This window comes from Pelmatolapia mariae, linkage group LG16_19, assembly GCF_036321145.2.
Source record: "Pelmatolapia mariae isolate MD_Pm_ZW linkage group LG16_19, Pm_UMD_F_2, whole genome shotgun sequence".
In the NCBI taxonomy this organism is placed as follows: domain Eukaryota; kingdom Metazoa; phylum Chordata; class Actinopteri; order Cichliformes; family Cichlidae; genus Pelmatolapia; species Pelmatolapia mariae.
Window position 1 is genome coordinate 20,870,635 of NC_086241.1, and position 27,105 is coordinate 20,897,739.

Genomic DNA, 27,105 nt, shown 5'->3' on the forward strand with positions numbered 1-27,105 from the left:
GGCCACAAATTACTCATTTTACTCTCATATGACTCATTTTAATCTGCAGCAGGCAGCAGTTTTTAATTAAAGTGCTCTGAAAACCCCACTGTAAAAACCCTGTTCAGCATCAGATAACAGACACAGCTGGTTAATGTAGTGGAGCATGTCTGAAGAGCCTTAAAACAGAAATATGTGTGCATATTTAACTTAAGCCCAACTGAATGATGTTTTTGTCTTAAAAACAACACTCACACATGTTTGACAAAAGTCAAACATCAAAATGCTTTCTCTAATTTGAAGTCACCATTGGTACACTATTAACTACACTGTGATGAACACAAGTTTTCTCCTATTTCTGTGTGACATGTTTCAGTACTTCATTGTACACTTTGGCTGCAAACGTAATATGTGGACTTGTTTTGACAAACATGAAATATTCTGAAATAACTGACTCATAAAAAAGCTGTTTTCAGTAATTTATATGCATTCATCAGAACAGGTGGAAGACTGGAGCCTAGATATACATTAGAAAATTATACAGTATTCAATTCAAGGCTCTATAATAAATACATAAACACTCTGTTTAGGGTTAAGACAATATCTGAAAACAACATACCATCACCAGATACTTTAGGTACATTTGCTAATGACTGTCTTCATGGCATTCCTCAGAGATTTTGATCCACATTGACATGAAGGCATCTCACAGTTTGTTAGCTATACATCCATCCAAGTGTGCCTATTAAAGTGACTCGTGAGTATAGCAGCGTAATTAGATACACTGAACCCTGGAAATATATGTGTCCAATGAACATTATCGTGTTATCTTAAACGTTCATTTGTTTCAACAACTGAAGCTTTTGAGCTTCTTTGGAACCTAGTGTGTCGTACCTCCATATCATTATTATTATTATATGCCATTCTCAGTGTGTTTTCTTTATAAATATTAATGTCACTCTCATGTGCAAAATAAGCAAATTCGCAAAACAGTTAAGTCATGTCAAGTCTATGTGTTCACATTTTGGCTTCAGTGCCCTCAAGCTAAGGTTTAAGCTAAGGTTGTCAAGAAGCGCTGTGTGGAAGGCAGGAGTTGGACCCAAAATGCAGGCACTCAGGCACGAGCTTTAAACACAAAGAACACAGCTTTATTTGCTGGCAGGGGAAGTCATACAAAACTAAACTGGGGAAAATATGAACTACAATTTACAGAGAGGCACACGAGGAAACACACAGCTTGAGGGACAACGCAACACTGACTCAAAGAAACACAGGGTTTAAATACACTGGGAAGTAACGAGGGGAATGGGACACAGAAGGAGGGCACAGCTGGGAGAAATCAGAACTGACGAGACAAGGAAGCAAAGCAGGACACATTCACATAAGACACAGACCTTCAAAGTAAAACAGGAAGTATAACACAGAGATGCGAACTTGACACGGTGGAGACAGCAACTAAGAAACACAGAGACTTACACGGAACAGAGGGGGCACAGAGAAACATGAAGGGCAAGGGATCAAAACTAGAAACCATAGAATAAATCACACGAGTACAAAATACAAAAATCACAAAGAACTAAAAACGCTGGGTCAGGAGACCCAGGATCCTGACAAAGGTAGTCCCAAATACACCACTTTAGTGTTGTTCTACACAGAGCACCACATGGGTATCAATACGCACATGAAAATAGTTCTTGACAAAACTTAGATTGTAGTATAAATGACTTGACTGCCTTGGACAGTGTAAGGGTTTTTAAAAAGTGCTTAGACACAATTGTTATGTGTTTTCAGAGCATAAAGAATAACGTCAGACGAAGCTCGTGTTTAGCTGAGATTTTTGTGGGTGTGGCTTCACTGTGGGCGTGGTCACTGCAGGTCTAGGTATTGAGGCAGGACGTCGTTCCAGAACTGCTGAGAGTCCTCAGCTTTCGCCCCCCCTGCAGCTCTCTGCCTGGTCCTCGGTGCTGGTTTGGGTGCTTCTTTCTGTTTGCTGCTTCTGTCTGGTGGCGGTTTCTGTCGCTTCTCTTTTTTTTTCTTTGCTGATTTTGCTTGGTCTTCCTCTTCTTCTTCCTCATTCTCCCCCTCCTCTTCTTCATTTTCATCTCCTTCTTCCTCTTCCTCAATTCCCTCTTCTTCTGCCTCCTCCTCCTCCTCCTGCTTCTCATTTCCCTTTTCCTTATTCTCTTCATCCCTTTCTTCTTCATCACCCTCTTCCTCACTATCCTCATCTTCATCATCAGTTTCCTCATCATTACCTTTCATGTCTTTCCTTTGTCCTCTTAGCCTTGTCTGTTCTTCCCCTTCCTCCTCACCTTCCCCCTCCCCCTCCTCCTCCCCCTCCCCTTCATCACTCTCTAACAGATTTTTTTTAGCAGGCGCCATGCTTTTATTTTTTCCTTTTGGTTTCTCCTCTTCCTCACTTTCATTCTCTTCCTCAGCTTCTTCTTCTTCATCCCCTGTATCCTCCTTCTCCTCCTCAGCTTCTGTTTCTTCGTCTCCTGTATCCTCCTCCTTCTCTTCCTCTTCTTCCTCAGCTTCTGTTTCTTCGTCCCCTGTATCCTCCTCCTTCTCTTCCTCTTCTTCCTCAGCTTCTGTTTCTTCGTCCCCTGAATCCTCCTCCTTCTCTTCCTCAGCTTCTATGTCTTCGTCCCCTGTATCCTCCTCCTTCTCTTCCTCTTCTTCCTCAGCTTCTGTGTCTTCATCCCCTGTATCCTCCTCCTTCTCTTCCTCTTCTTCCTCAGCTTCTATGTCTTCGTCCCCTGTATCCTCCTCCTTCTCTTCCTCTTCTTCCTCAGCTTCTGTGTCTTCATCCCCTGCATCCTCCTCCTTCTCTTCCTCTTCTGCAGACTCTTCCTCCTCCTCACTCTCTTCTTTGTCCTCATCCTCTCCATCTTCTGTCTCAGCTTCCCCATCACCTACGGACTCACTTTCTTCCCTTTCCTCACCTCCTTCTTCCTCTTCATCACTTTTGTCATCTTGGAGTTCCTCTTCATCAGCCTCGCTATCTTCTTCCTCCTCTCCCTTATCACTGTCTTGCTCTCCTTCACTCTTATCTGCCTCTTCATCTTCCACCGAGTCCTTCTCCTCATCCTCATTTTCTGTGGAGGCATCATTTTGTTCCTCAGTTTCGCCCTCTTCATCTTCATCATTTTCTTCTTCTTCAGTTTTGGCAGATTCTGCAGTGTCTCCTTCCTCTCCGTCCTCCTCCTCTTCCTCTGACTCTCGGTTCGTGCACTCATCGCTCTCTGATTCATCACCGCTTTTCTTCTCTTCATCCTCACTCTTGCTCTCTTCCTCTTTATCCTCTATACTCCCTTCATCACTGGACTCTTCATTTTCACCTTCCTCCTCTTCCTCCTCAGCTCCTTCACTCACATCAGAGTCACTCAATCCGTCACTTGTCTTCTTACTGCTTTCTTTCTCTCCTTCAGTTTCAGCAGCATTAGTTTTATCACTTCCTTCATCTTCATCACTCCTGCTTGTTTTCTCCTCACCCTCTTCTTCCTCAGATACATTATCTTCCTCTCCCTCTCCAGTATTGCTCTCCTCTCCTGTTTCTTTCTCACTGCTACTCTCACATTCTTCCCTTTTATCTTCACTATCACTTCCACTCTCTACATCTTCATCTTCATTCTTTCCCCCATCCTCAGAATCCTCATCCTCTCCAGATGCCTTGTCGGATTTCTCCTCCACTTCTTTTTGTGAATCTTCCATGTGTTCACCCCTGATCTGCTCAGACAGGCCCCCTTTCACTGCCTCCCCCTCTGATGGATCACGACTGCTGTCATCATTTTCTCCTTCTTGGGATTCATTTACAGATTCCGATGGAACACCAGCTTGAGCATCTGTCTTCAGGCCATCCTCCGTTTCATTCGAGGAAGAAAAATGTGACAATGTGGAGCACAAGGACGGCTCCGTAACTGCACTCTGCTTCGTGAATTGTCTGACTTTACTGAGCGTTTTAGAGGGTGTCGAGGTGGCTTTGTCACTGTCAGACTGCACACTTGTAACTGCCTCACAAAGGACCTCAATAGCTGCACCTGCAATCCCAGCAACTGGAAGAAGCGACGCTGAATTACTGAGAATTTCTCCCCAATTTGTTTTTCCCCCATTCTTGCCCCGAGTGTCCTCTTCATCTGTTTCAGAAACACGGGAATCCATAACAACAGGCTCAGCGCCTTGCAGGGGTTTTGCAGCTCTGAGAGAATCCACCTCTGGGCTTTGAGGGGAAATTGGGTTACCTCTCACTTCTGTAGGAGTATCCTGCTGAGATGACAGCAGGCTGGAAGCTTCACTCTTTGGTTTAGCCTTCATCTTATTCTCAGAGTCAACATCCCCCTCACCTTTAACTCGGATTTCCTCTTCCTTGCCTCCTCCTCTTCGTTTTGTTTTTGCCCTCTGTTCAGCACCAGATTCCTTTGCCGTCTTTTTGTCCTTTATTTTTGACAATTTCTGCTCATCCACAGTTCCACCTTTCATCTTCAGAGTGGTGTCTTTGGCACATTTTAACTCATTTTCCTCACACTTTTCTTTGCTTTCACCTTCAATGAGGGGATTTTCTGCACATTTACTTTGATCCTTGACTGCTGTTGGTTTAAGCTCTTGCAATTTTCCCTTAACTTGCAATGGTGTTTTTCTGGAGACAGATTTCTTGGTTTCAGCCTTAAAAGGTGTTGTGTTTTCTTCCTGTGCTGCTGGCAATTTAGCATCCACTCCTGGTACAGATTTAACCTTGTGCTGATCTTTTGTTAGAGTCGATTTGACTCGCCGTGTCCTCCGACTTGCCACTTCAACAGGTTTGACGTCATCACTTCTCCTCTGAGTTGCTTCATTTTCCTTTACGGCATTTTCTGTGGATGCTAGACTGGCTGCTTGATTCACTTTACTGACCTTGATAGAAGGAGATTTCGGATCTAAAGATGATGATTTCTTTGTCTCCTTTTTTGGGGTCCTTGTCAAGCCTTTCTTCAGAGAGCTGTTATCCTCTTCATTCGGTTTATTACTTTCTCTCAAATCCTCAGTTTTCCTCGTCTTGTGCTTCACTTCAGTCACTCTTTCCTGTGCATCTGTCAGCGTCTGTTGTGTTTTTGTGCTATGTGGTGATTTAAAATGCGGGAGCTGCTTTTGAGCTTGCCTGTTTTCTGAAGGTTTGATGTTGCTGGACTCCTTGGTGATGTTCTCTTTGCTGTTCGAAGTCACTTTGTGATTTTTCTTTGTGCTCTTCAGAGGAGACACTTCTGTCTTCAAGGTGCTGGGGCCCTTCATAAGCTCTGTTGGCAAAACCTTATGGGAGTTTCGGTCGGTCTTCTCGTTGGTCTGGATCTGTTGTGCAAATGGTTCTGCTTCCTTTACTGCGTGTCTAAAAGCTCTGCCCTTTTTCTTTCCCTGTACAAATCACATAAGGATTCAGTAAGATATAATACGAAAAAGAAAAGTACATTAAAGAAGGAAAGCTGCACAAGCGGAGCGGCCGTCAGTATGACTGCATATGTAATTTGTACAATGTTTTATGTGTTTTTAATGCTTTAAATATCATCTTACCTACCTACTGTACTTGCACCCTACTATTATAGACTACTAGAGGTATGTTTCAGTGGTTTTCAAAGTGTAAATAGAATTACAGCCTTATATTTGTGCAGCTTACATCTATGTCAGGGCAGACTCATATAATTAGTTGCACTGAAGACTTTAGTAGGTGTGCACGAATAATTAGTGTCAGCAGTTTGGTGAAATATATTCCCCTTCTCTTCCTGAGTTATGGCACTGACAAAAAGTGAATGAAAAAAAGTGTTTCTGCTGAAAATTATGATGTCACAGTGAACCCGCCTTTTGACCACCAATGACTGTAAAAGTTCTGTTAAATCTCAACGATTTCAATGTCAATTCATGCAAAATTACACATAAATAGATTTCATTTGTAATACCAAGAATCAAGCATAACACCACAAAGTCAAGCTCGGCTACAGTCCCAGTGGATTACCTGATCGCGATGCCAGCATAAATCAGCTGTCTGTGATGTCTTAGCTGAAACTTTTCTACATATCGAAGTAGAAAATCTTTCAGAAGGTGTCACTGAGGTGCTATTTAATCACACAGCAGCCACTGTGAGGTGTTCAAAAACAAGTTCAGCACCTCATAAACCTTCTCTGCAAAATTGACTGTTTTCACTAAATACCTATGTATAATACAACATTTTATTCTGTTGATTACTGATTATTTTAGAAAACATACTGTCTCAGACTGATGCTGAAAAACTAGTTCTTGGCTGGACTACTGTAATTCGTTATAATCAGGATGTTGTAAAAACTTCCTAAAAGGCCTTCAGTTAATTCAAAATTGTGCAGCAAGAGTACTGACAGGGACTAGAAAGCAACAGCATATCTCTCCTATTCTGGTTTCTCTTCATCTGGCTGCCTGTTAAATGCCGAATCGAATTTAAAATCCTTCTCCATGCATTCAAGGTGTTGAATAATAAGGCCCCATCTTATCTTAATGACCTTACAGCACTGCACTGTCAGACTGCAGGTTTACTCGTGGTTCCTAAAGTATTTAAAAGTAGAATGGGAGGCAGAGCCATCAGCTTTCAGGTCCCTCTTCTGTGGAACCGGCTTCCAGTTTGAATTCGGGAGACAGACACTATCTCTACTTTTAAGATTAGGCTTAAAACTTTCCTCTTTGATAAAGCATATATTTAGGGCTGGATCAGGTCACCGTGAATCCTCCCTTGGTTATGCTGCAATAGGTTTAGGCTGCTGGGGAATTCCCATGATGCATTGAGTTTCTCTTTTTCAGTCACCTTTCTCACCCACTATGCGTTTATACACTTCTCTGCAATCATTAGTTATTAGTCATCTCTGGTGCTCTGCCACTGCACGTCTTTGTCCCATCTTTCTCCCCTCACCTCCAACCGGTAGCAGCAGATGGCTGTCCCTCCCTGAGCCTGGCTCTGCAGGAGGTTTCTTCCTGTTAAAAGGGAGTTTTTCCTTCCCACTGTCACCAAAATGCTTGCTCATAGGGGGTCATATGATATGTTTTCTCTGTTTTCTTTGTGTTATTGTAGGGTCTTTACCTTACAATATACCTTGAGGCAACTGTTGTTGTGATTTAGCATGATATAAATAAAATTGAAATTTCTCTCACACTTCAAACCCACACATGTGAGGACACACATACAGTACTGTGCAAACACAAATACACAAAATTTACCCCTGCAGTGAGGACAGGACTGCTGGGTGGGGGCACCACATGTTGCAGTAACCCTTAGCACACAGCAAAGTAAGAGACTCTTTCTCAACTTGCTTCATCACTGGTTGTGGAAACACTGATGAGATGTGGCAAGATTCCTGAGAACTTTTCCAAAGCACTGCATGTGTGTGTGTATCCGTGTGTGTGATTGTGTATCTAGAGGCTGGAGCCCAAACAAATCTGTGTATCAGCAGAAGCTGTCCAAATATCTGAAACTGGCTGGTGAAGATTCATTAGAGATATTCAGTTTTATATTTTGTTTCGTTGTTTTACCAAGTGGAAAATTTCTTTACACACACACACACACACACACACGTGCTTGCAAGAACACACACACATACAGTATACAGCACGTATGCTGATGTATGCACATTTCCTGGAAAAAATCAGAGAGTGTTCTACGTTGCTGCTTCCTGCCCTGGAGTGCATTTAATCCAAACCAGAGGGAAGAAGCCAGAAGAGGAAAATAACAGTCGTCTCTCTCTACATTTAAGACTCTGTGGACTATACTGTATTTATCTGCTCTATCTAAGAGAAACCATCGCATAATGAGCCATCAAAAATGTCTTCTCTCACCATATATGGTGAAAAGTCTTCTTTCTCCTCCACTTCTTCAGTGATTATTTGTCTCTTAACATTTTCTGAAATAACAGACAAAATTAGGTTAAACCGCTTAAACCCGCTCAAGCATCAGCTAAAAGCTGGCTATAACATTTATTGCCACTTGTTGAAACCATAGAATTCAAGTACCTGTTTGTGTTGGGGCAGGATGTTCTTCCTCCTTTAGATTTTTAATGAAAACATTACTGGGGGGTCTAGTCGGGGTGTAGGGCTCTTTAGGTGGCACAGGAGATGAGAATTTGTTACTTAGAGGCTTCTTAGTGGCTGCTGCTCGGTTTAGTCTAGGCTTTGCAGTCATTTTAGTAGCTACAGGACTGCTGGGGTTTAATTTTGTTATAGACTTTGGTAAAAGCAAAGGAGAGGGCACCTTTTTGCATTTAGACTTAGAAGAAGCAGACGTGGATGCTTTACTTTGAAGCGTGAATGATGATTGTGAATGTGGGCTTGATGCCTTAGAGGATAACAGTGGACTCTGAGGGGATATGGATCGAGATCTGGGGGAGAGAAGTGGGCTTCCTGTCACCTCTGATTTTGGTTTAGGGGATGATGAAGGGGTAGTAGCATCCTTTGAAAGGGTTTTCAGAGTTAGGGAATTTCTGGATGTTTGCCGAGATGTGTTGAGAAAGTCAGAGTTAAGCCGTGGGAGGCTCTGAAACTTATCCCCAAACAACTCCACAGAACGAACCTGAAAAATAGGAAACGAGATCCTCGAGTTTAAGTTTGGAAATGTATCTATGGAGCGTCAGCAACCAGTGGCAGATTTGCAGTGTGGTGCAACACTGCCCCCTATTGATATAATACAGGTCATACAAGCTTTTCAAGGGGTTCTGCAAGCTCGGTTTCAAATGTTTAACGTTTTATTATCGCATAAAATACACTTTAATACCTGTTTCATGACTGCACTGGTCAAATAAAAAATAAAAGAAAAAAATCAAAGGGAACTATTCCACCCCAACCCCTTTACTGATTTCTTTTTTCAACATGCCTGCATGTTTATCACACTCAGGTCCTCAAATAAAATGTAATATTAGACAAAGATAACCTGACTAATTACAAAATGCACTTTTTAAATTCATTAAGGAAAAAAGATATCTAAACATGCCTGGCCCTGTGTGAAAAAGTAATCTGCACCCTTGTTAAATCATGAATTGACTGTGGTCAACCACATTTTTTTGGAAAGCTTTTTTGGAAGTCTGATCCATCCATTGGAGAGCACCAAGGAGAAAACCACTGCTGATCTAAAATAACACAAAGGTTTGTCTCACTTTTGCCAAAAAACATCTTGAGAACCATCAAGACTGAAATCCAATGGAGATCCAAAATGCTAGAAAAAAAAAAAACCCTCCAATGTTGCTGAATAAAAAAAAAATCCTGCAGAGTAGAGTGGGCTAAAATCCCTCTGCAGAGATGTAAAAGACTTATTGCCAGTTATCACAAATACGTGAATGCAGTTCTTGCTGCCCAAGTGTGGCACAGCCAGTTCTTAGGTTTAGGGGGCGATCGTTTTTTCATTCAGGGCCAAATAGGTTTGGATAACTTATTTCCATGAATTAAACTATAACATAAATAAACAATTATTGTAGGGTCTACCTTACAATATAAAGCTCCTTGAGGCAACTGTTGATGTGATTTGGCGCTGTATAACTAGAATTGAATTGAATTGAATTAAGTGTTTTAAAAACGAGTAGTAAGTTGAAGGGTCTCACTCTGTCTCGGTGGCGTGCCCGGGCTGAGAGGGCTGAGAGTGGTGATGGTGGAGTTGGATTGATGAACTTGTTTTTAAAGATGTTTTTGGTAAAAACTGACTCCAGAAAGTAGTCTGTGATTAAGACATCCTTCTCTGGCACCACTTCTTGGCTCTCTGCTGGCCTGGGTGTAGCCAGGACCAGCATGTGGTGACCACCGCAGGACACCTGACGGGGAGATGACACAAGAAAACATCTTTGTTACTGTTAGCTGATTCACTCTCAGTCTGCTCTTCACTCATTTACCTACTGACATACAGGATATTACTCCCTCAAGGCTACAGCAAGATTGTTTTTGAGATTACGTTTGCCTTACTTTGAGAGAAGTTTACCTCTGACGTATCTAAGAATACTGCTCCCTATGAACAATCAGCTGCCAAATAGGGGAAAGCCTGCAGATGCAAAGAAAGGCGATATGATGTGACACTACACAATCCATTCAGAGCTCATTACTCCAGTATCCAGGTGCTGGCTGTGAGCACAGCTTCAGCTGCTCTTCCTGCTGTGATTGGTGAAGAATATTCTGTTATCGATCACTGATGGTGCTGTGGATACATCCTGCTGTAGTAGGCTTTCTGTTACAAGCTGTGGTGCCTCTCATACATTTCATGGCCTTTTTGGAGGGAGTTGACTGATTATGAAGATTTCTTTTAAAGCCCTTCACATCACCTTCACTTACTGACTGAACAGCGTACTGAAGAAAACGTGTGCAGAGTGTTGGGCTGAACTGGTTGATGAAGTTTTCCTCCCCTAACCCGAGTTTTCCATGACGACCATCACCAAACGTGTACAGCAGCCCGCTGTCTGTGGCGCAGGGGGGAGGATAAATGCATCAGACACAGACTGAAGGTTGTCAATCCTGGCTGAAGCTGTTTTGCTTTTAACACATTTTATACACAACAAAATCCTTGGTTTTTATTTAATTCCCTTTTTAAATGCACATAGTGAATAAAAAGTTTGAATACTGAATATTGGTTTTAGTACATCGTTTGGCTGAAATTAGATTTATCATTTAGTTAACTTACAAAAATGGATTTATCTACCCCCTCGAAAACTGACTCACATGTGGTGATAATCAACTGAATACCTCTAGAAGCATGCAGCATCTGAGAAAGTTTATGAAATTAGTCAATTTAGCAGATTCTAGAGAAAGCTTGTGAGTTGCTGAACTTGCATTTGAACACCTCACAGCGGCAGACTGGCTGCTGTGTGATTAAACAGCACCTCAGTGACATGCTTATGCTGGATGGGGAAAAAAAAGATTCCACTTCTTCTTCATCATCAATTAACTTGTTTTATTTACCTCTCACTAATGGTACTTTTAACCTGATTACAGGTTTGTTGTTGTGTGTTTTATTATGCGGGGTACACAACTCATATGTCCTAAAGAAGTTTGTTTCTTGAATGTTTCTTGAACTTATCACAGAAAAACTTTTTTAAATAATTCCTTCCTTAAATCTTGTAGATATATTATATTCCATTAAAAACAGTTATTATTGGCCTTTATATGCTTTCATATATAAAACATGCATGGACAGCTAAAAAAGTGAATGGGCAATACTACTTTTAAAGTCAAATGACCTTAAAAGATGGCTTACCTGTGACCACAGCGGTGTGGTTCTCTCCACACGCGATGTGTCTGACCTTGCTGTTACAAAAGTGCTGCAGCGCTTTTGGCAAATGAACCTCAAACAGAAATGTTCCGTGGCCCAGCTGACCGTACTGACCCCTGCCGAATGTGTACACGTTCTTCTCTGGCACAGCAAAGCAGACAGAGGGAAAGAACCCTTTTGATTCAAAGCGATGTATAGTACATTTACTCAACTACTGTACAAGAACACTATTCTCAGGGGAATTTATTTTGATGTTCTTCTTCATTGTGCTTGTGCTACATCTGAGCTGAGATCACTTATTCTGTCCCTTAAAGTGTCTAACATAATCAAACAAGTTGAGTTTTGTGGCAGATTTTAAAGAAGGAAACATGATGTAATCGCCACATAAAACTGTTAAAATCAGCCCTACTTTGATCAGCTGACATTAAATGTTGCATACATATTAATGCATACAGTAAAAGCGTTAGTATTTTCTCCTTATTTTTTCCCATACTGATGTGAAAATCATTGTCAATGATACTTTTTGCTTAAGTTAAAGACCTGAATACCTTTTCCATCGCTGATTAACCAGCTCCTTTTACAGATGTTTTATGCTTTTCTTAAAAAAGAAAAAATTGTTAGTATACCTGTGAGGACCACTGTGTGCTCTCCTCCACAGCACACTCGGGTGACATGACCCAGGACTCCCTGCACCTGCTGAGGAACTCTGTGATTGGCCAGCTGCTCCTCCTGAAGACCGAGTCTTCCATTTGCACTCTCACCAAACGTGTAGAGACGACCATAAACTGGGACAAATCCAACACAATAAATGACACAAGTATTGAAGACTGTCTCATTTAACATTGGACCTACCGCAGTGATGCATGTCGCTGGACTGCGTTGTACCTGTCACAAAAGCTGAGTGCTTGTACCCACAGGACACCCATATGACTGCTTCTCCAACGTGGACCTCTCTGGGTTCTGCGGCAAATCCCTCGTCCCCGAAAGCAATCTGACCCACAGAGTTGTCCCCCCACATGAACAGCCTCCCATCCTCTACCAACACACATACGTACATACACTTTACATATGCCAAGATCATCTTTTCTAGCAGAGAAACTTTTTATATCGTCATTGTTCAGACCTGTTAAGGCAGCTGAGGTGTTGCATCCTGCAGAAAGCATTTTGATTGGTGCCCAGTCGCAGAAGGGGCGGAGCAGGTGAAAGTATGCAGACTTGTCACAATGGCCCAAACCCAGCTGCCCGTCCTGGTTGCTACCTGCACTGTATACACTGCCATGAACTAAAAATACAAGTATACTCATTTTGAGGACAACAGTGTTCATGGAAAGGTCTCTCATGTGTAATTATATATTTGTTTATAGTCTCACATGTGCAAACAATTGTGTGGTCTCTCCCACAAGCTGCAAGCTTCACCTTCTCAGACTTCAAGGCTGGAAAGGAAATACAGTAATTATAGTGAGTAAAATGGCTTCAAAATACCACAATTACCTTCTTGTTATGGACTAACAAATTCTTGTTTTGGTCATTAGTTAATAATTCAAAATAATTCAAATGTATCACACATTTTCTTGACTTTCTGCCTTTTTTGTCTCACATTTTTTCGTCTTATATGTGATTAGAATCACAATACCAGAGGAAACTATGTGGTCACAATTGCTCCAAGACAGTAAGAACAGTAACAATACAACACAACTGGTTACATACAAGTAATATATAAGTTACAAAATATAACAAAATAGCTTGAATAAATACAAATAGCTCTAATTATAAATATCCCAGTATATAAAACTGTATTGTACTGTACTCTACATTTTGGGGCTTAGATTAACAAAATAAGTCATGTGGGCTTATTTTGTGATGTGGATTTGTTTATGCTTTACACAAAAAATCATTAAACAATTAAAATAACTCGTTTGATGCAATATGATCCAGCCCCGGTGAAAAATACTAACCTTTCACAGAGATTGGTTTCCTGGCACTAGGCTTAAATCTCAACCCCAGCTGGCCCCACGTGTTGCCACCAAACATCAGCAACCTCCCATTTTCTGTAAAGCCATTGCAGGCACAAAAATAATGTTATTAGTGAACAATGTCAGCTTTCATTACTAAAATATACATACAGTGTACCTGTGATAACAGCAGAGTGCTCTCCGCCACATGACATGTGCTTTGGATGGTCATTCTTCAGCCAGAACTTGCTGGGAACATTATCAGCAAAGCTGGTCCTTCCAAATGTGAAGATGGCTCCTGTTTCTGGTGACAGGTGGACAAATACATAAGTGTGCAAAAGTCTTCAGCGACCTCTCTTTTTTGTAATATATATTTTGCTATGAAAATGGGAAAGAGGTGCAGTTATCTATTGAAACATGCAAAGATACATGGAAATACACCATTATAAGGCAAAAAACAAGTTTGTGTAATTCTTACAAGCTTGAAAGTTGATATTTGACCACCTTTAGTCTTCAACACAGTCTGAACTCTCACAGCCCCAAACCATGACACAGGGTTCACACAGGGCTTTACAGATGGTTGTACCTCTTTCCTGACCTCCTCTGTATTTTGGCAATTATTTGAACCAAAAATTTCATATTTGGATTCATCACTGCATCAGAGCTGTTGCCAGACCAGTTATTTTGCAATTTGACCTCAGCCTTTTCTCCTGGTTTCACTTCTTTAATAATGGCTTCTTGACAGTCACCCTTCCACTGAGAATATTTCTGATGGGACTTCAGTGAACAGTAGATGGATCAGCTGAAGGGCAGATGCATCTCTCAGTTCCTGTGTCAGGTCTTTGCTGGATTTCTTAAGGACATGATTTTCAGATACTGCTTATCTTCTGTAGATGGTTATTAAGCCTGCTACCTTCTTTTATCTTACAACTGTACAGTTTCCTCAAATTTTTAAGGACACACTGCACACCATCCTAAGATTTTTTTTAGGTTTTTTACTAAGCTCTTTAGGAATCATCCTGCGGTTGCAACAATACTGTTTCATGCCTATCAAATATGTTTTCTTTGACATTTTTATAGGTATTAAAGTACTAAATAAATGGGAACAAATTGTGTTTTTATGACAAGCTGCTAGTCACAAACATATGCACCTAAATTAGGTGTCTTTTTAATGCTTGTGTGTTTCATAAGTCAGTTTTAATTGGCTTAACAACAACAACAAACAAAAACAAACAAACAAATAACAATTAAAATATCCCCCTGAAAACGGTCAGGCATAGAGACTGGACTGAAAATAAATGAAACAGCAGCCAGTGTCCAAAGGAGAACTATTGCTTAAAGAAATTGCAAGAAAAGTTTTAGATGAGAGGTGGTTCAAGAATTTTGCACATTGCTGTCTGTGATTCATCTCTAGAAAGCCGTGGGACAGAAAGTTTAAGTACTTCCCGAACTTAACACCCACTAAATCCCAGCCAAGCCTGCTGTCAGAGCTCAAGCCATTTAAGTAGCAGCAGGTTGACAGAAATAGCAACATGCTAACCATGAGCAAAATGAAGCCCGTGTTAGGTATGATTAGGTGTGCATGAAGCCGAGGGCTTTATAATATGTAGCAAGGCTCACCCGGTATCTCGACATCGGTCTGCCCGGTCATCTTCACTGCTGGCTGTCTCCCTCACACCTCCTCACCCTGCGGCTCCCTGCTGATTAGGTAGATCAAGCCCAGGAGGACAGGTGAGAGAGAGGGGGAAAGAGAGAGAGAGGCAGGAAGAGGCTTAGCCACAGGAAGATGCTGCATTACGGCCATTTTATTTTATTATATATTATCGTTCCCAAAAAAAACATTCACTGGTTCCCCAACAATAAACTTTGGGTAACCAAAGACATTAAAGCTGTACTGAACAAGAAAAAGACAGCTTTTAGAAACAGGGATGAAGAACACTTGAAACTGGTGCAGAAGGAGCTTAAAGCCAAGATTGCTGAGGGAAAGGAGTCCTACAGAAGGAAGCTGGAAAGCAAACTCCAAGAAACCAACACCAGGGAGGTGTGGAAGGGAATGTGGGCCATTACTGGCCAGAGACAAAAGAAAGGTGTGGGAATAGATGGGGACGTTGAATGTGCAAACAAACTAAATCTGCACTTCAATATGTTTGACTGCACTGCGTCTTCTGTCTCCACACCCAGCTCTTCCGATCTTCTCCATTTCCCCCCCCCGTCTTGCCCCCTCAGCCTGTCTCTCTTTGTCCCTCTCAGCAGATGACATCACAAGGGAACTGGGCAGACTCCATTCCAGTAAAGCTGCTGGCCCTGATGGTGTGTGTCCCAGAGCCCTCAGGTGCTGGGCTGCCCAGCTGTCTGGAGTTCCAATTCAAATTTCAAAATCAAATTTTATTTGTCACACACACAACCATACACAGTATGACATGAGGTGAAATGCTTATTGCTGTGCAATGCCCGACCATTAAATTACAGAATTGACAGTAATATTTACAGATTACTACAAAAATTTACAGATTTAACTTGGAAATTTACAGTAAGATGTGCAAATAACAGTTTATGTAAGAAATTATTAATAAAAATAAATTATAAATTATAAGAAGTGTGCAAAAGGAAAAACCAGAGTGCGTGTGGAGATGTGAAGTGTGTGAAAGAGTCCAGTCCTACACCTGGTTTAGGGTCCGAATAGCCTGGGGGAAGAAGTTCCTCCTCATTCTCTCTGTTTTAGCCTTAAGGGAGCGGAAGTGCTTCCCAGACCTCAACAGTGAGCAGAGTCCATTGTTGGGATGGGAGAGGTCCGTCATAATCTTCCTGGCTTTAGTCTTGCACTGCTTGGAGTAGATGGACAGCAGGTCAGGAAGCTCTGATCGAATGATGCATTCGGCCGAGCGCACCACTCTTTGCAGATCTTGTCTGTCCTGCTTGGTGCTGTTCCCAAACCAGGTGCAGATGTTTCCCGTCAGGACGCTCTTGATGGTGCAGGAGTAAAAGTTTTTAAGCACCCTCAGTGGCAGATGGAAGTCTCTAAGTCTTCTGAGGAAGAAGAGAAGCTGTCGGGCTTTCTTAACCAGGGTGTTAATGTGGCAGGACCATGACAGGTACTGAGTGATATGGACACCCAGGTACCGGAAACTGTCCACTCTCTCCACTGGCGTGCCATTGATCTACTTCGGATCTTCAACATGAGTCTGAGGCTACGTCCACACTAGCCCAGATAAATTTGAAAACGGCGTTTTCGTCTGAAAACGCTCCGTGTTCACAATATTGTTTTCAGCCGTTTTCACAGAGTTGTGCGTACACTGGGAGTTGTGTGAGATGGTTATGGTGAGGGTAACATGTAGGCTGGTTCAGCCACTTGAGCTATGTAAATAATTTTGTTTTGGATTAAGTTACTTGTTTATTCTTTTTGTAAATAGTCCTTTGTGCAGTTGGGAGGACAGCATAATATAGTACACACCTTTCCTGACTACACCTATTTGTTCAGGAGAAGTTTATGAGAGGACCCCGCAACAATCACCAAAAAGCCACATTCAGGAAGTTCCACCTGTCTAACCTTCACCTGTAGCAATACATAGCCCAGGTATGGAACATCAGCTCCATTAGCAGCCTCAAGCGCCAGGCTGCTTGCATCCTTCAGTTTCATACCATTACTGCCAAAATGTTTAGAGAAGTAGCTGTTCTTTATCAGTGACACATTTGATCCAGTATCAAGAATACACTTTATTGGGACATCATCAAGACATAAATTGACTTTAGGGACTTCTCAAATTAGTTTTTCCACTTCAGTTTGAGGCCCATTGGCATCAAAACAACCCACTGTTTGGCCCGCCACAGTGTTGTCATTTAGTTTACCGATCCAGATCTAGGCTTGCTCTTACAAAACCAAGCCATGTGGTCTGGCTGGGAACAAAAGTTACAAATAAGCCTACATCTTACCCGTTTGAGTGGATTCTGGGTCTGCTGGGTCTGCGTGCAAGTTACTTTTCCATTTACCTAGACTAATATCTGAATCCTTCCCTTTAAATTTAGTTGTAACCATGTTTAAAAAAGGGCTGAAACCAAAGGGCCTAAACACTGCACTAGAGACTGGTGTTTCTCTATTTGGGCCAGACTGTAACGACTCTGATCAGTCATATTACTTTTGTCCACTACAGATTCTGGCAGCCAGACCCTGTTGACAACGCCAGTTGTAACACACACAGAGATTCTAGATCTGACCAACCGTCTCAGCCGTGGGCAAAAGATGACAGTCAATAAAATTCTAAAAGATAATTCGGCAGGGGTCAGTACGGTCAGCTGGGCCACGGAACATTTCTGTTTGAGGTTCATTTGCCAAAAGTGCTGCATCACTTTTGTAACAGCAAGGTCAGACACATCGCGTGTGGAAAGAACCACACCACTGTGGAAAGAACCACACCACTGTGGTCACAGGTAAGCCATCTTTTAAGGTCATTGTGACTTTAAAAGTAGTATTGCCCATTCCCCTTTTTTGCTGTCCATGCATGTTTTATATATGAAAGCATATAAAGGCCAATAATGACTGTTTTTAAAATGGATTTATTATGAGGTTTTATTTCATCCATAAGTTTGTTTTTCAGCTTCCCAGTGGCTTTGCTTCTTTTCTTCTTATTGTATGAGATTGAATTTTCTTTGATAAATTCAAGAAATGTTCAACAAACACACTTCTTTAGGACATATGAGTTGTGTGCCCACATAATTAAACACACAGCAACAAACCTGTAATCAGGTTAAAAGTTAAATAAAACAAGTGAATTGATGGTGAAAAAGAAGAGGATTTTTTTTTCCATGTCTTCTGAGGATAAACAGACGGTTAACTGGATGTCACTGAAGTGCTGTTTAATCACACAGCAGCCAGTCTGCCACTGTGAGGTGTTCAAATCAAGTTCAGCAACTCACAAGCTTTCTCTAGAATCTGCTAAATTGACTAATTTCATAAACTTTCTCAGATGCTGTCTGCCTCTGGAGGTATTCAGTTGATTATCACCACATGTGAATCAGTTTTTGAGGGGGTAGATAAATCCGTTTTTGTAAGTTAACTAAATGATAAATCTAATTTCAGCCAAACGATGTACTAAAACCAATATTCAGTATTCAAACTTTTCATTCACGCAAACATTATGTGCATTTAAAAAGGGAATTAAATAAAAACCAAGGATGTTGTTGTTGATAAAATGTGTTAAAAGCAAAACAGCTTCAGCCAGGACTGAAAACCTTCAGTCTGTGTCTGATGCATTTATCCTCCCCCCTGCTCAACAGATAGCGGGCTGCTGTACACGTTTGGTGATGGTCGTCATGGAAAACTCGGGTTAGGGGAGGAAAGCTTCATCAACCAGTTCAGCCCGACACTCTGCACATGTTTTCTTCAGTACGCTGTTCAGTCAGTAAGTGAAGGTGATGTGAAGGGCTTTAAAAGAAATCTTCATAATCAGTCAACTCCCTCCAAAAAGGCCATAAAATGTATGAGAGGCACCACAGCTTGTAACAGAAAGCCTACTACAGCAGGATGTATCCACAGCACCATCAGTGATCGATAACAGAATATTCTTCACCAATCACACCAGGAAGAGCCAGCACCTGGATACTTTCAGAGATCAGCCTTTAAATCAGTAATGAGCTCTGAATGGATTGTGTAGTGTCACATCATATCTCCTTTCTATATCATCTGTAGGCCTTCTGTCATGAACTGGCTGTGTGAAGCAGGCAGGAATGGACCTAAATGCAGACTTACGGAGATAAACTGAACTCAAAAAGCAGCTTTATTGCTTAACACCAGAAATACAAATATAACTAAACTGGGAATACACATGAAACTAAACAGGGAGGTAGGGAGGTGGGTGACAGAACACACAGCAGGGAGTGAGGAAGATCGCAACGCAGGACAGGGAGACGCAGACATAAATGCAGAGGAGGGCAAACGAGGGAATACAGCTGAAGGTGATCTAACTAATTAGGCAGGGGGAAACAAAACTGAACATGATGCACACCAGACAGGAGACTATCAAAGTAAAACAGGAAGCACTAGGACAGACTAATTTACACAACGTGACCTGGGAACTGAGAGGAAAGAACACTCAGGGAAACGAGATGGATTAGGGAAGTAACGTTTGCTGCAGGCGTTTGCGGTCCATAGTAGTAGTGCTGCCATACCATGCAGTGATGTAGCTGGTTAATGAGCTCTCCACAGTGCAGCCATAGAAGCTGCTGAGGATCTTGGTCGACATACCAAATTTCCTTAGCCTCCTCAGGAAATACAGTCACTGCTGAGCCTTCTTGACCAGCTGTGTGGTGTTCAGTGTCCAGGTGAGGTCCTCACTGATGTGGACACCCAGGTCCCTAAAGCTGCTCACCCTCTCCACTTCACGGTCCCGGATAAACAGCGGCTGGTGAGGTCTCTTCTTCCTTCTTCTTCCTTTAGAATTGTAAATGTTAAATAGGCACATGAATCTATGGCTCATCATTTCCTGATGAGGAAGCGCTTTCGAGAAACCTTACAATGAAAATAAAAATGATTTCTTTTTAAGTTCTTAACATTTTTTTTTTTTTCTGGATTAAACCCCCACTCTGTTTTCCAGATCCAGTTGCAGTAACACAGTCTTGTGAAAAGCATTTGCACCTGTACTGATTTATTTTTTTTTCCTTTTGCATATTTATCACATTTACATGTTTACTGAGCTGCATCGTTTTATCCAGCTGGACCACCCACGTAGATCATAGCTTCCCGCACTAAAACGTCACCTCCGCTCATCCAATCAGAAAACTCTGAAGGCTTCACGGCTCCATCCGACAGGGGGCGCACTCAACCAATAACACATTAATGCATAACATTATGTTTAGTTCTGCAAGTGTAGTATATAAAGCGGTGTAATAGTGTGATTTTTTGAGTGCAGACTTTCAGCTTTAATTTAAGGGTTTTTAATAATAAAATGCTGGACTTTCTGCATTCATTTTTATACACTTCCTCATTTTCAGAGGCTTAAACGTAATTGGACAATTGACTGAAGTGGTTTCAGGTGAGGCCCTTGGTCACAAAATACATTTTGTTAAACAATACCTCTGTATCATTGGTGTATTGCAAACTCCAGATATCTACTAAACATTTACAAAATCAGTGAACAGTTGTTGGAAGTATTTTATTTATGTATTAACCTCTAGTTGTTCATCTTCACTGAAGTTTTATGGCAGCTGTGGTGACACGTCACACAAAAGTGAAGTAAGAACTGTGAGCAATAAGAGAGCCCTGGGAATTCCTGGGTTCTGTAACCTTGCCATGCACTTTGACACACAGACCTACTACACATAAACAGAAGAACACCACAGCCCCACGCTCCCATATGGCAGTTCTATCCTGAAGTTAAAATATGACAGCATTGCAACAGTCTTCTTTGAAGTCATCCCATGCCACAGAAAAGCTTAGTCCCTCTTAATAACTGATGTTAAAACTTGCATGGGGATCTGTGGTGTGTAGTCGGTCAGAAAAGAAACAATGAGGCCCTGAAAGACAGAAGACAGTTGTGATGGTCAGTTGAAAGAAAATTAAACTGGAGTTAAAAGGGGATTAAAACAAACTCAAACAGCACATTATGCGTTAACATTTCAGCCCACCATGATGGTCCATTTCTATTCTCTGCCTCCGAAAAGACGAGAGAGCGGGATGAGTAGAACACCTGATCATCCACCTCCTCCATTTCCCGAGGGAGACAGTGCAGGAAGGTCCAGTCTGACTTGGCCACACTTCCTGTCTGTAACAGAAGGGCATCAAACCACGGGTAAGTGTTATCGTCCATGGAGTGTAAGGATTTTCAGGGATGTGACTTAGACTTTCCTTCCCTTCCTTGAACTTGTTTTCTTAATATGAAAGTATCTAACTGTGTATACTATACGCAGAATAAAAAACGAAACTAGAACCATTTAAAACCAGTTTCAATAGGTGGTAACATGATGCGTAAAAACAAAATGTTCTGAAAAACAATTTTTATACAGTTTTCTTGTCTTTATCCATCTTTATCTAAAAAAATAATTACTTTACCCTGTTTTTGTGTGTGCGCACACGCATGCATATATATGTATACATACACACACACACACTTGTATCAGGGCTTCCGTCGAGTAGTCTTTTGAAATTAAATTCACCTCCGATCAGTCCAAGCATCGAGCTTTCTTCTGATTCGGATCCAAGATGGCCCCGGTGTGTGGGGCTTGCCGTCTGTCACTGCCAGTGTTATGCTCGTTTGTGTTGATTTTGTTGACTAATGTGATAGATGCCAACCAAAGATTGGGCAAAGTTGAACCAAGCTGGACATAAAACTTTGCCCCCGCTACTATCGGAGATCCCAGGTCACCTGTGCCGTGTCCCAGCTCCACCACTCCAGCAAAAGTGCCGTCGGTGGGGTGGCTGCCTGGTGAAGCTAAAAGCTTCTTTAAGGTGCTCTCTTAAGCCCTTATCCAGAAAACACAGAGCGGTGCCAACCTTCTGTTTCTCTCGGTGATCGCTGGAACCTGTCGTTGGCCTGGATGGGATGTTCCAGCCCCAAAAACCCTGCTCTCCTCATTAGGGTTGCCAACTCCCTGGAAAAAAAAAAAAAATAAGGGACGCCTCATGGCCAGGGCTGGGCGACCCGATTGTCTTCACCCTTCTTAGTGTGGGGAATTTCTTAGCTCTTTTTTTTGTGTGTGTAATTATTTTTTTAACCATTTGACAAAGTGCGTCCCTTTTCAGCTCAATACTTTTGTTTCTAAATACGGAACGATTCCGTTTTTCAAGGGACGGTTGGCAACCCTACTCCTCATCCCCACTGGCGTGGTGTGAGTCTGTGGAACCTGTGGCCTATGTGTCGGGTTTCTAGGACGGTTAGCGCCGTGGATCCGCCGCTTACTACCAGGATTGACCTGGTAAATGCTAGGTCCCTAGCGAACAAAACTTTTATCCTGAAGGATTTCTTCACATCACGAGGACTGGATTTTCTGTGTATGTGCGAGACGTGGCTGAGTGCTGGTGAGATCAACATGTTCTCAAAACTTCTACCTGACGATTGCTGCTATTTTAATTCCCCGCATATGTTGGGCCGAGGAGGAGGAATAGCTACAATTTTTAAAAGTCATTTTAAATGTAAGCGGCTATCAACCCCGTCATTCACCAGCTTTGAACTGGCTGTGTTTGAGCTGGGCTGCTGTCACACAGTGTTGTGTGCTGTAGTTTATCGGCCTCCAAAATACAATGAGGTCTTTGGAAATGACTTTGCTGACTTCTTGGCTGAATGCGACCCAAAATATGATCGTGTTGTTATTGTTGGGGATTTTAATATTCATGTGTGTTATCCTGACACGCCCATGGCAAAGGGCTTTTTAAACCTTATTGATTCTTTTAATCTGGTGCGATGTGTGACTGGTCCCCCACATGAACGTGATCTTGTTTTATCTCATAGATTTTCTGTTTTTAACGTAGAGTTTTGTGATGCTGTTTTTTCTGATCACAGTCATGTGATGTTTGAAGTTCCTCCCGCCTGTACCTCGCGCTGCTGCTCGGTGCTGTCGCGTTTTTAACACTTCCAAAACTGTTTTTATGCAACCAGACTGAGGAACTGAGCTCATGGTTTTATTCCACCTGTTGGACTGTTTTGGACACTGTGGCTCCATTTAAAACCAGACTGCCTAAAACTAAATCTGAGCCCTGGCTGAATGACACGACCCGAGCTGCCAGACGCCAGTGCCGTCAAGCTGAGCGCAAGTGGAAAAAGGACAAACTAAAAGGACTACTAACTAAGTGTCATTCCAGGTGCTAAAGGACTGTTGGAATCAATACCAAAAAACTGTAAAAGATGCCAAAAGAAAACATTTTTTTTATCAAACTGTCACAACCCACGTGTTTTATTTAAAACGATTAACTCTGTTCTTAGTGCACCACATACTGACTGTATTGAGCCCTCGTCTGCAGCCTGTGAATTTTTTTTTAACTTTTTTTTTTTTTTTAAATTGAGAGGGTCTCCTCCACCAGGGCTCAAATCTCTCCTTCTGCTCATGACCCCTCAGTCTCTGCTGACTGCTCTACTGTCTTTGACAGGTTTGAGCTGGTAACTCTGTCCTCTTTAAAGGAGACTGTTGGTCGTTTTAAGCCTGCAGGGTCTCCAAACGATGCTGTCCCTCCTCGACTCTTAAAAGAGGTTTTACCAACAGTTGGACCTTTGGTTCTCAAGCTTGTAAACCACAGTTTGATATCAGGTGTAGCCCCTAAAGATTTTAAACATGCTGTAGTCAAAACCCTGATTAAAAAACCTGCTTTTGATCCTATGACTCTTGCAAATTGTCTATCTCCAAACTACCCTTTCTTTCCAAAAGAAGCGTAAACTTGGAGGAGATCGAGTTTTGCTGTAGCAGCTCTGTGGAAATGTGGAACGATCTCCCTTTAGAGATTAGATGGCTTCTTCTCAACCTGTTTTTAAATCACTCCTAAAATCCAACCTCTATACCCTGGCCTTTGACACCATGTGAGATGCTTGTTTTAGTTGCAGTTTTATTTTAGTTGATTTTAGTTGTTTCTATATGGTTTTATCTTATCTTTTATTATAGGGCTGTTTTAATTTTTTATGTATTATGTGTTTTATTTATTTTGGCTGTTTTCTTTTATTATATTGTTTTTTAACTTATTTTCTGTACAGCACTTTGGTCCTGTGCTGGGTATTTTAAAGCGCTTCATAAATAACATTTGATTGGATTGGATTGCTTCTTTGTAGTTCTGATGTGTGCATCAGTGTAATCGGTATACCAGGAAATCGTGCATTGACAAAAGTTTCCCTTTGCTTGGAATGCAAAGGCAATGCAAATGCAAAATGCGATTAAATGTGTTACTGCACTTATAAAAAGGTGGAGAGTAACTACTTGACTGAAAGTAATGTCCTTCTTTACCTGCATAGAAATCTGGTATCCATGGAAGTCTTTTAGCCTCTTTTTCTTCTCCTCTTCCTGTCCCATACTGACCCAGGTGTCAGTGACCAAGACATTGCTGTCACGGGCAGCCTCCATGGGGTCAGAGGTCAGAATGAACTGGGTACCATGCTGAGACAGAATGTAATATTATTTATTAACATTAACCTTGGCAGAATACTTGAAACTAGAAGACATTAATGGCAAGTTTTAGAGGACCTCACCTGTTTGGCGAGCCTGTGTGCCTCTTCAGTAATGCCCTTGTCTGGCTCGTACCCCTGAACACAAAGATATGGCTTTATCTTACAGACACAAGAAGTGCGCAGATAAGAAGCTCAAGGCTGACTGCCTGCCTTTAACCTCAATCTACACAAAAACACATAAGACACAAAGACCAGAGTAAGAGAGCGATCACATGCATCCAATAGCACAACAAGAAGCCAACCTTCGGTGTAGCAACCTTAAGATGAACTCCGAGTTTGGCTGCAGTCATCATGAAGGAGTGGAGAACATTGTTGCCATCTCCAATCCAGCTCACCGTTAGACCATTAAGGGATCCGTAATGCTCCTGGATTTAAAGAAAAAAGGTACTGCATCGTTATCAACTAGTGCACTAAAATTGCAGAATACCACAGGGTAAGAGTACCTGTAAGGTGAGGAAGTCAGCTAGAATCTGGATTGGGTGATACAGATCTGACAGTCCGTTAATGATGGGGATTGAAGCCTCCCTATCTAGCTCCTCCAGCATCGAGTGCTCGTAAACACGAGCCAAGACAACATCACAGAATCCAGAGAGAACCCTGTTGTGAAAGATCAGACATGCATAAGGACTTTGTGGTTTATATAATGAGCCAGGAGGGAAATCTGGTTGAGAAAAACTGTTCTTCTTCTTCAGTAATTATAGACAGCAATGACAATCATGAGGAGAGTGCTGTAGAAAAGGTTAAAGCCTGCAGCTGCTTTTATTTCCCTGAGATAAACCAACAGCTCACCTGGCTGTATCTGTGCAGCTCTCATTCACTCCCAGGTGGATGTCCTGTGAGGTAAGGAAACAGGGGTGTCCACCCAGCAGAGCAAATCCTGGAGTTACAAGATTAAGGCACTTTTAGTTTCCCTAAAAGTCAACTAGTGCTTTAAAAAGTGTACTTAAAGTAAATGTGCAGGCAGGAATATATAGAGAGGAGTGCACACTAAGGGGAGTGTGGGGGTGGTGGTGAGGGGAAATGAGGAGTGCTGATCAGTGTTTTGGTGGGGGTTTGTACTGAAAGTCGCCTTTCAGCAGTTCTTTTGTGACTACATTAACAATGACTGCACTGAATGGCATTAGCCGGGCTCCTGCACAAGGATGGAGTTTTTTAATTTATGTAATTATTTGCTTAATGACTAAAATGAATAAAGCTACACTAGCATGTTTTCATCAGTGAAATAAAGCAAGCATTCATTCATTCATATATATCATCTATGTAAACAAAGACTGACTTTGGCCTGATGTGACAAGACCATACTATTATTCACTGTAGGGTGTAACTGTATGGATCTAAGCCAATATTAACCTCCTAGGACCTGGCGTCCACATATGTGGACATCACATTTTGGGTTATTTAGACCAAAATACTCAATTTTGCTCTACAAGGGCCTGATATCCACTTGCGAGGACATTATACTGCTACTGTTCTATTGAAATTTTAAACAAATATCCTCATATGTGGTTCTCATTTTTCTTAGAAACAAAAATTAGTTTTAAAAAAAATCTGATAATTCTTTATTTTTATGTTCATTGGGTCCCAATCAGCCCAGATACCAAAGAGAAATTAAAAATGCATGCTGTGGAGGAGTTCGGGTCTTAGGAGGTTAAATCAAGAATGATTCAGTTAATACATATAAATAATAAAAAAAGCTGACTAAGAAATAAATGGCTACAAAGCAAATATTGGGATGTATAATTGAAAGAGTAATTATGGAAAAATGTCAAATTTCTGCTGCTGAAAAAAGTAAAACAAGTAAAAATTTCGGGTTATTATCAAAAAAATTTGTAAGTTAGCTATGCGAAAATGTGAACTTACTAACTAAAATAACTTGAACATTATTGATTAAGGATAAGAAAATTCCAAGTTTCATTACAGTCGTCATGAAGGTGTGAAGTTATGGACAACGAAAATGTTTTTTGTGTGTTTTGTTGTTGTTGTTTTTCCAATGGGAACAACGCATCCATTATATGCATAAAGAAACACACAGCAAGTTTCAGAATCACATTCATTGCTCAATTTATACACGACAGCAACCTAAATTTGTGACTTATGGCAAAACTGCCAAGAATCTTATTACAAACAACACTTCTGCTTTTGCAGGAGAACTGTAAGTAAAGCAACAAAGGAATTTCATGTACCTGGAATCGTGTCACTCTTCCAATCTTTGAAGGATGCATACTCCGAAAAGGGCTATGCGAGTTTGCTCTGCAACTGTAGTGTGTAATAAGACTTGTTATTCATGTACACACTTTACATTGTCTGCACTTTCTTTCTGTAGGAGCATTTCTATGATATTCAGAACAACAACGGTTTCCTTGAGTGGCATCTCAAGACTGTGCAATGTCAATACAAAACCACTGCATCACAGAACGGAGTGGACCCGAAAGGAGGGCAAACATCAAAGGATGTTTGGTTTCACTAATGACCAGCAAACAAGAGATCAATGTATGGAAGCCATGTCTCTTCTTCATCACACCACTGACCAAGACAGTCTTCCAGAAGATAAGAGAGACATTCTACTATCGTCAGCAGATACTCCATGACCCACAAGAATCAGCAAACATTCTTCAGATGTTTCCTTGTTTTTTTGGACACTAAAGGACTGGTGGGTGAACAAATGGGAATCTGAAAAATACTTGACTTACAAGAATTCATTTTAATGGACATACTTCTGCTTTGTTAGATTTTGCAGGACTTTGCAGTGATGTTTGGAGTAGAGACTGCTTCCAGGTTCCTGGAAAAATGGAACACCAGTTTTAAAGACAAGGTT

At 41.5% G+C, this 27,105-nt stretch overlaps 1 protein-coding gene and 1 pseudogene across 1 annotated transcript; both read right to left on the bottom strand.

Moving 5' to 3' along the window:
- rpgra (retinitis pigmentosa GTPase regulator a) lies at positions 1–14,867 on the bottom strand. Its single transcript, XM_063498798.1, has 14 exons — positions 14,776–14,867; positions 13,334–13,459; positions 13,159–13,251; positions 12,574–12,636; positions 12,327–12,485; positions 12,089–12,238; positions 11,830–11,988; positions 11,189–11,344; positions 10,270–10,394; positions 9,552–9,758; positions 7,975–8,530; positions 7,801–7,865; positions 2,400–5,364; positions 1–2,273 (listed from the first exon to the last, which is right to left on the bottom strand). Exons 1-14 carry the CDS (start codon positions 14,804–14,806, stop codon positions 1,846–1,848), a joined length of 5,283 nt encoding a protein of 1,760 aa, XP_063354868.1. The 5' UTR covers positions 14,807–14,867; the 3' UTR covers positions 1–1,845.
- A 5,445-nt stretch (positions 14,868–20,312) lies between these two features.
- Positions 20,313–26,876, bottom strand: LOC134644472 (ornithine transcarbamylase, mitochondrial-like; annotated as a pseudogene).
- Between the last annotated feature and the right edge of the window lie 229 nt (positions 26,877–27,105).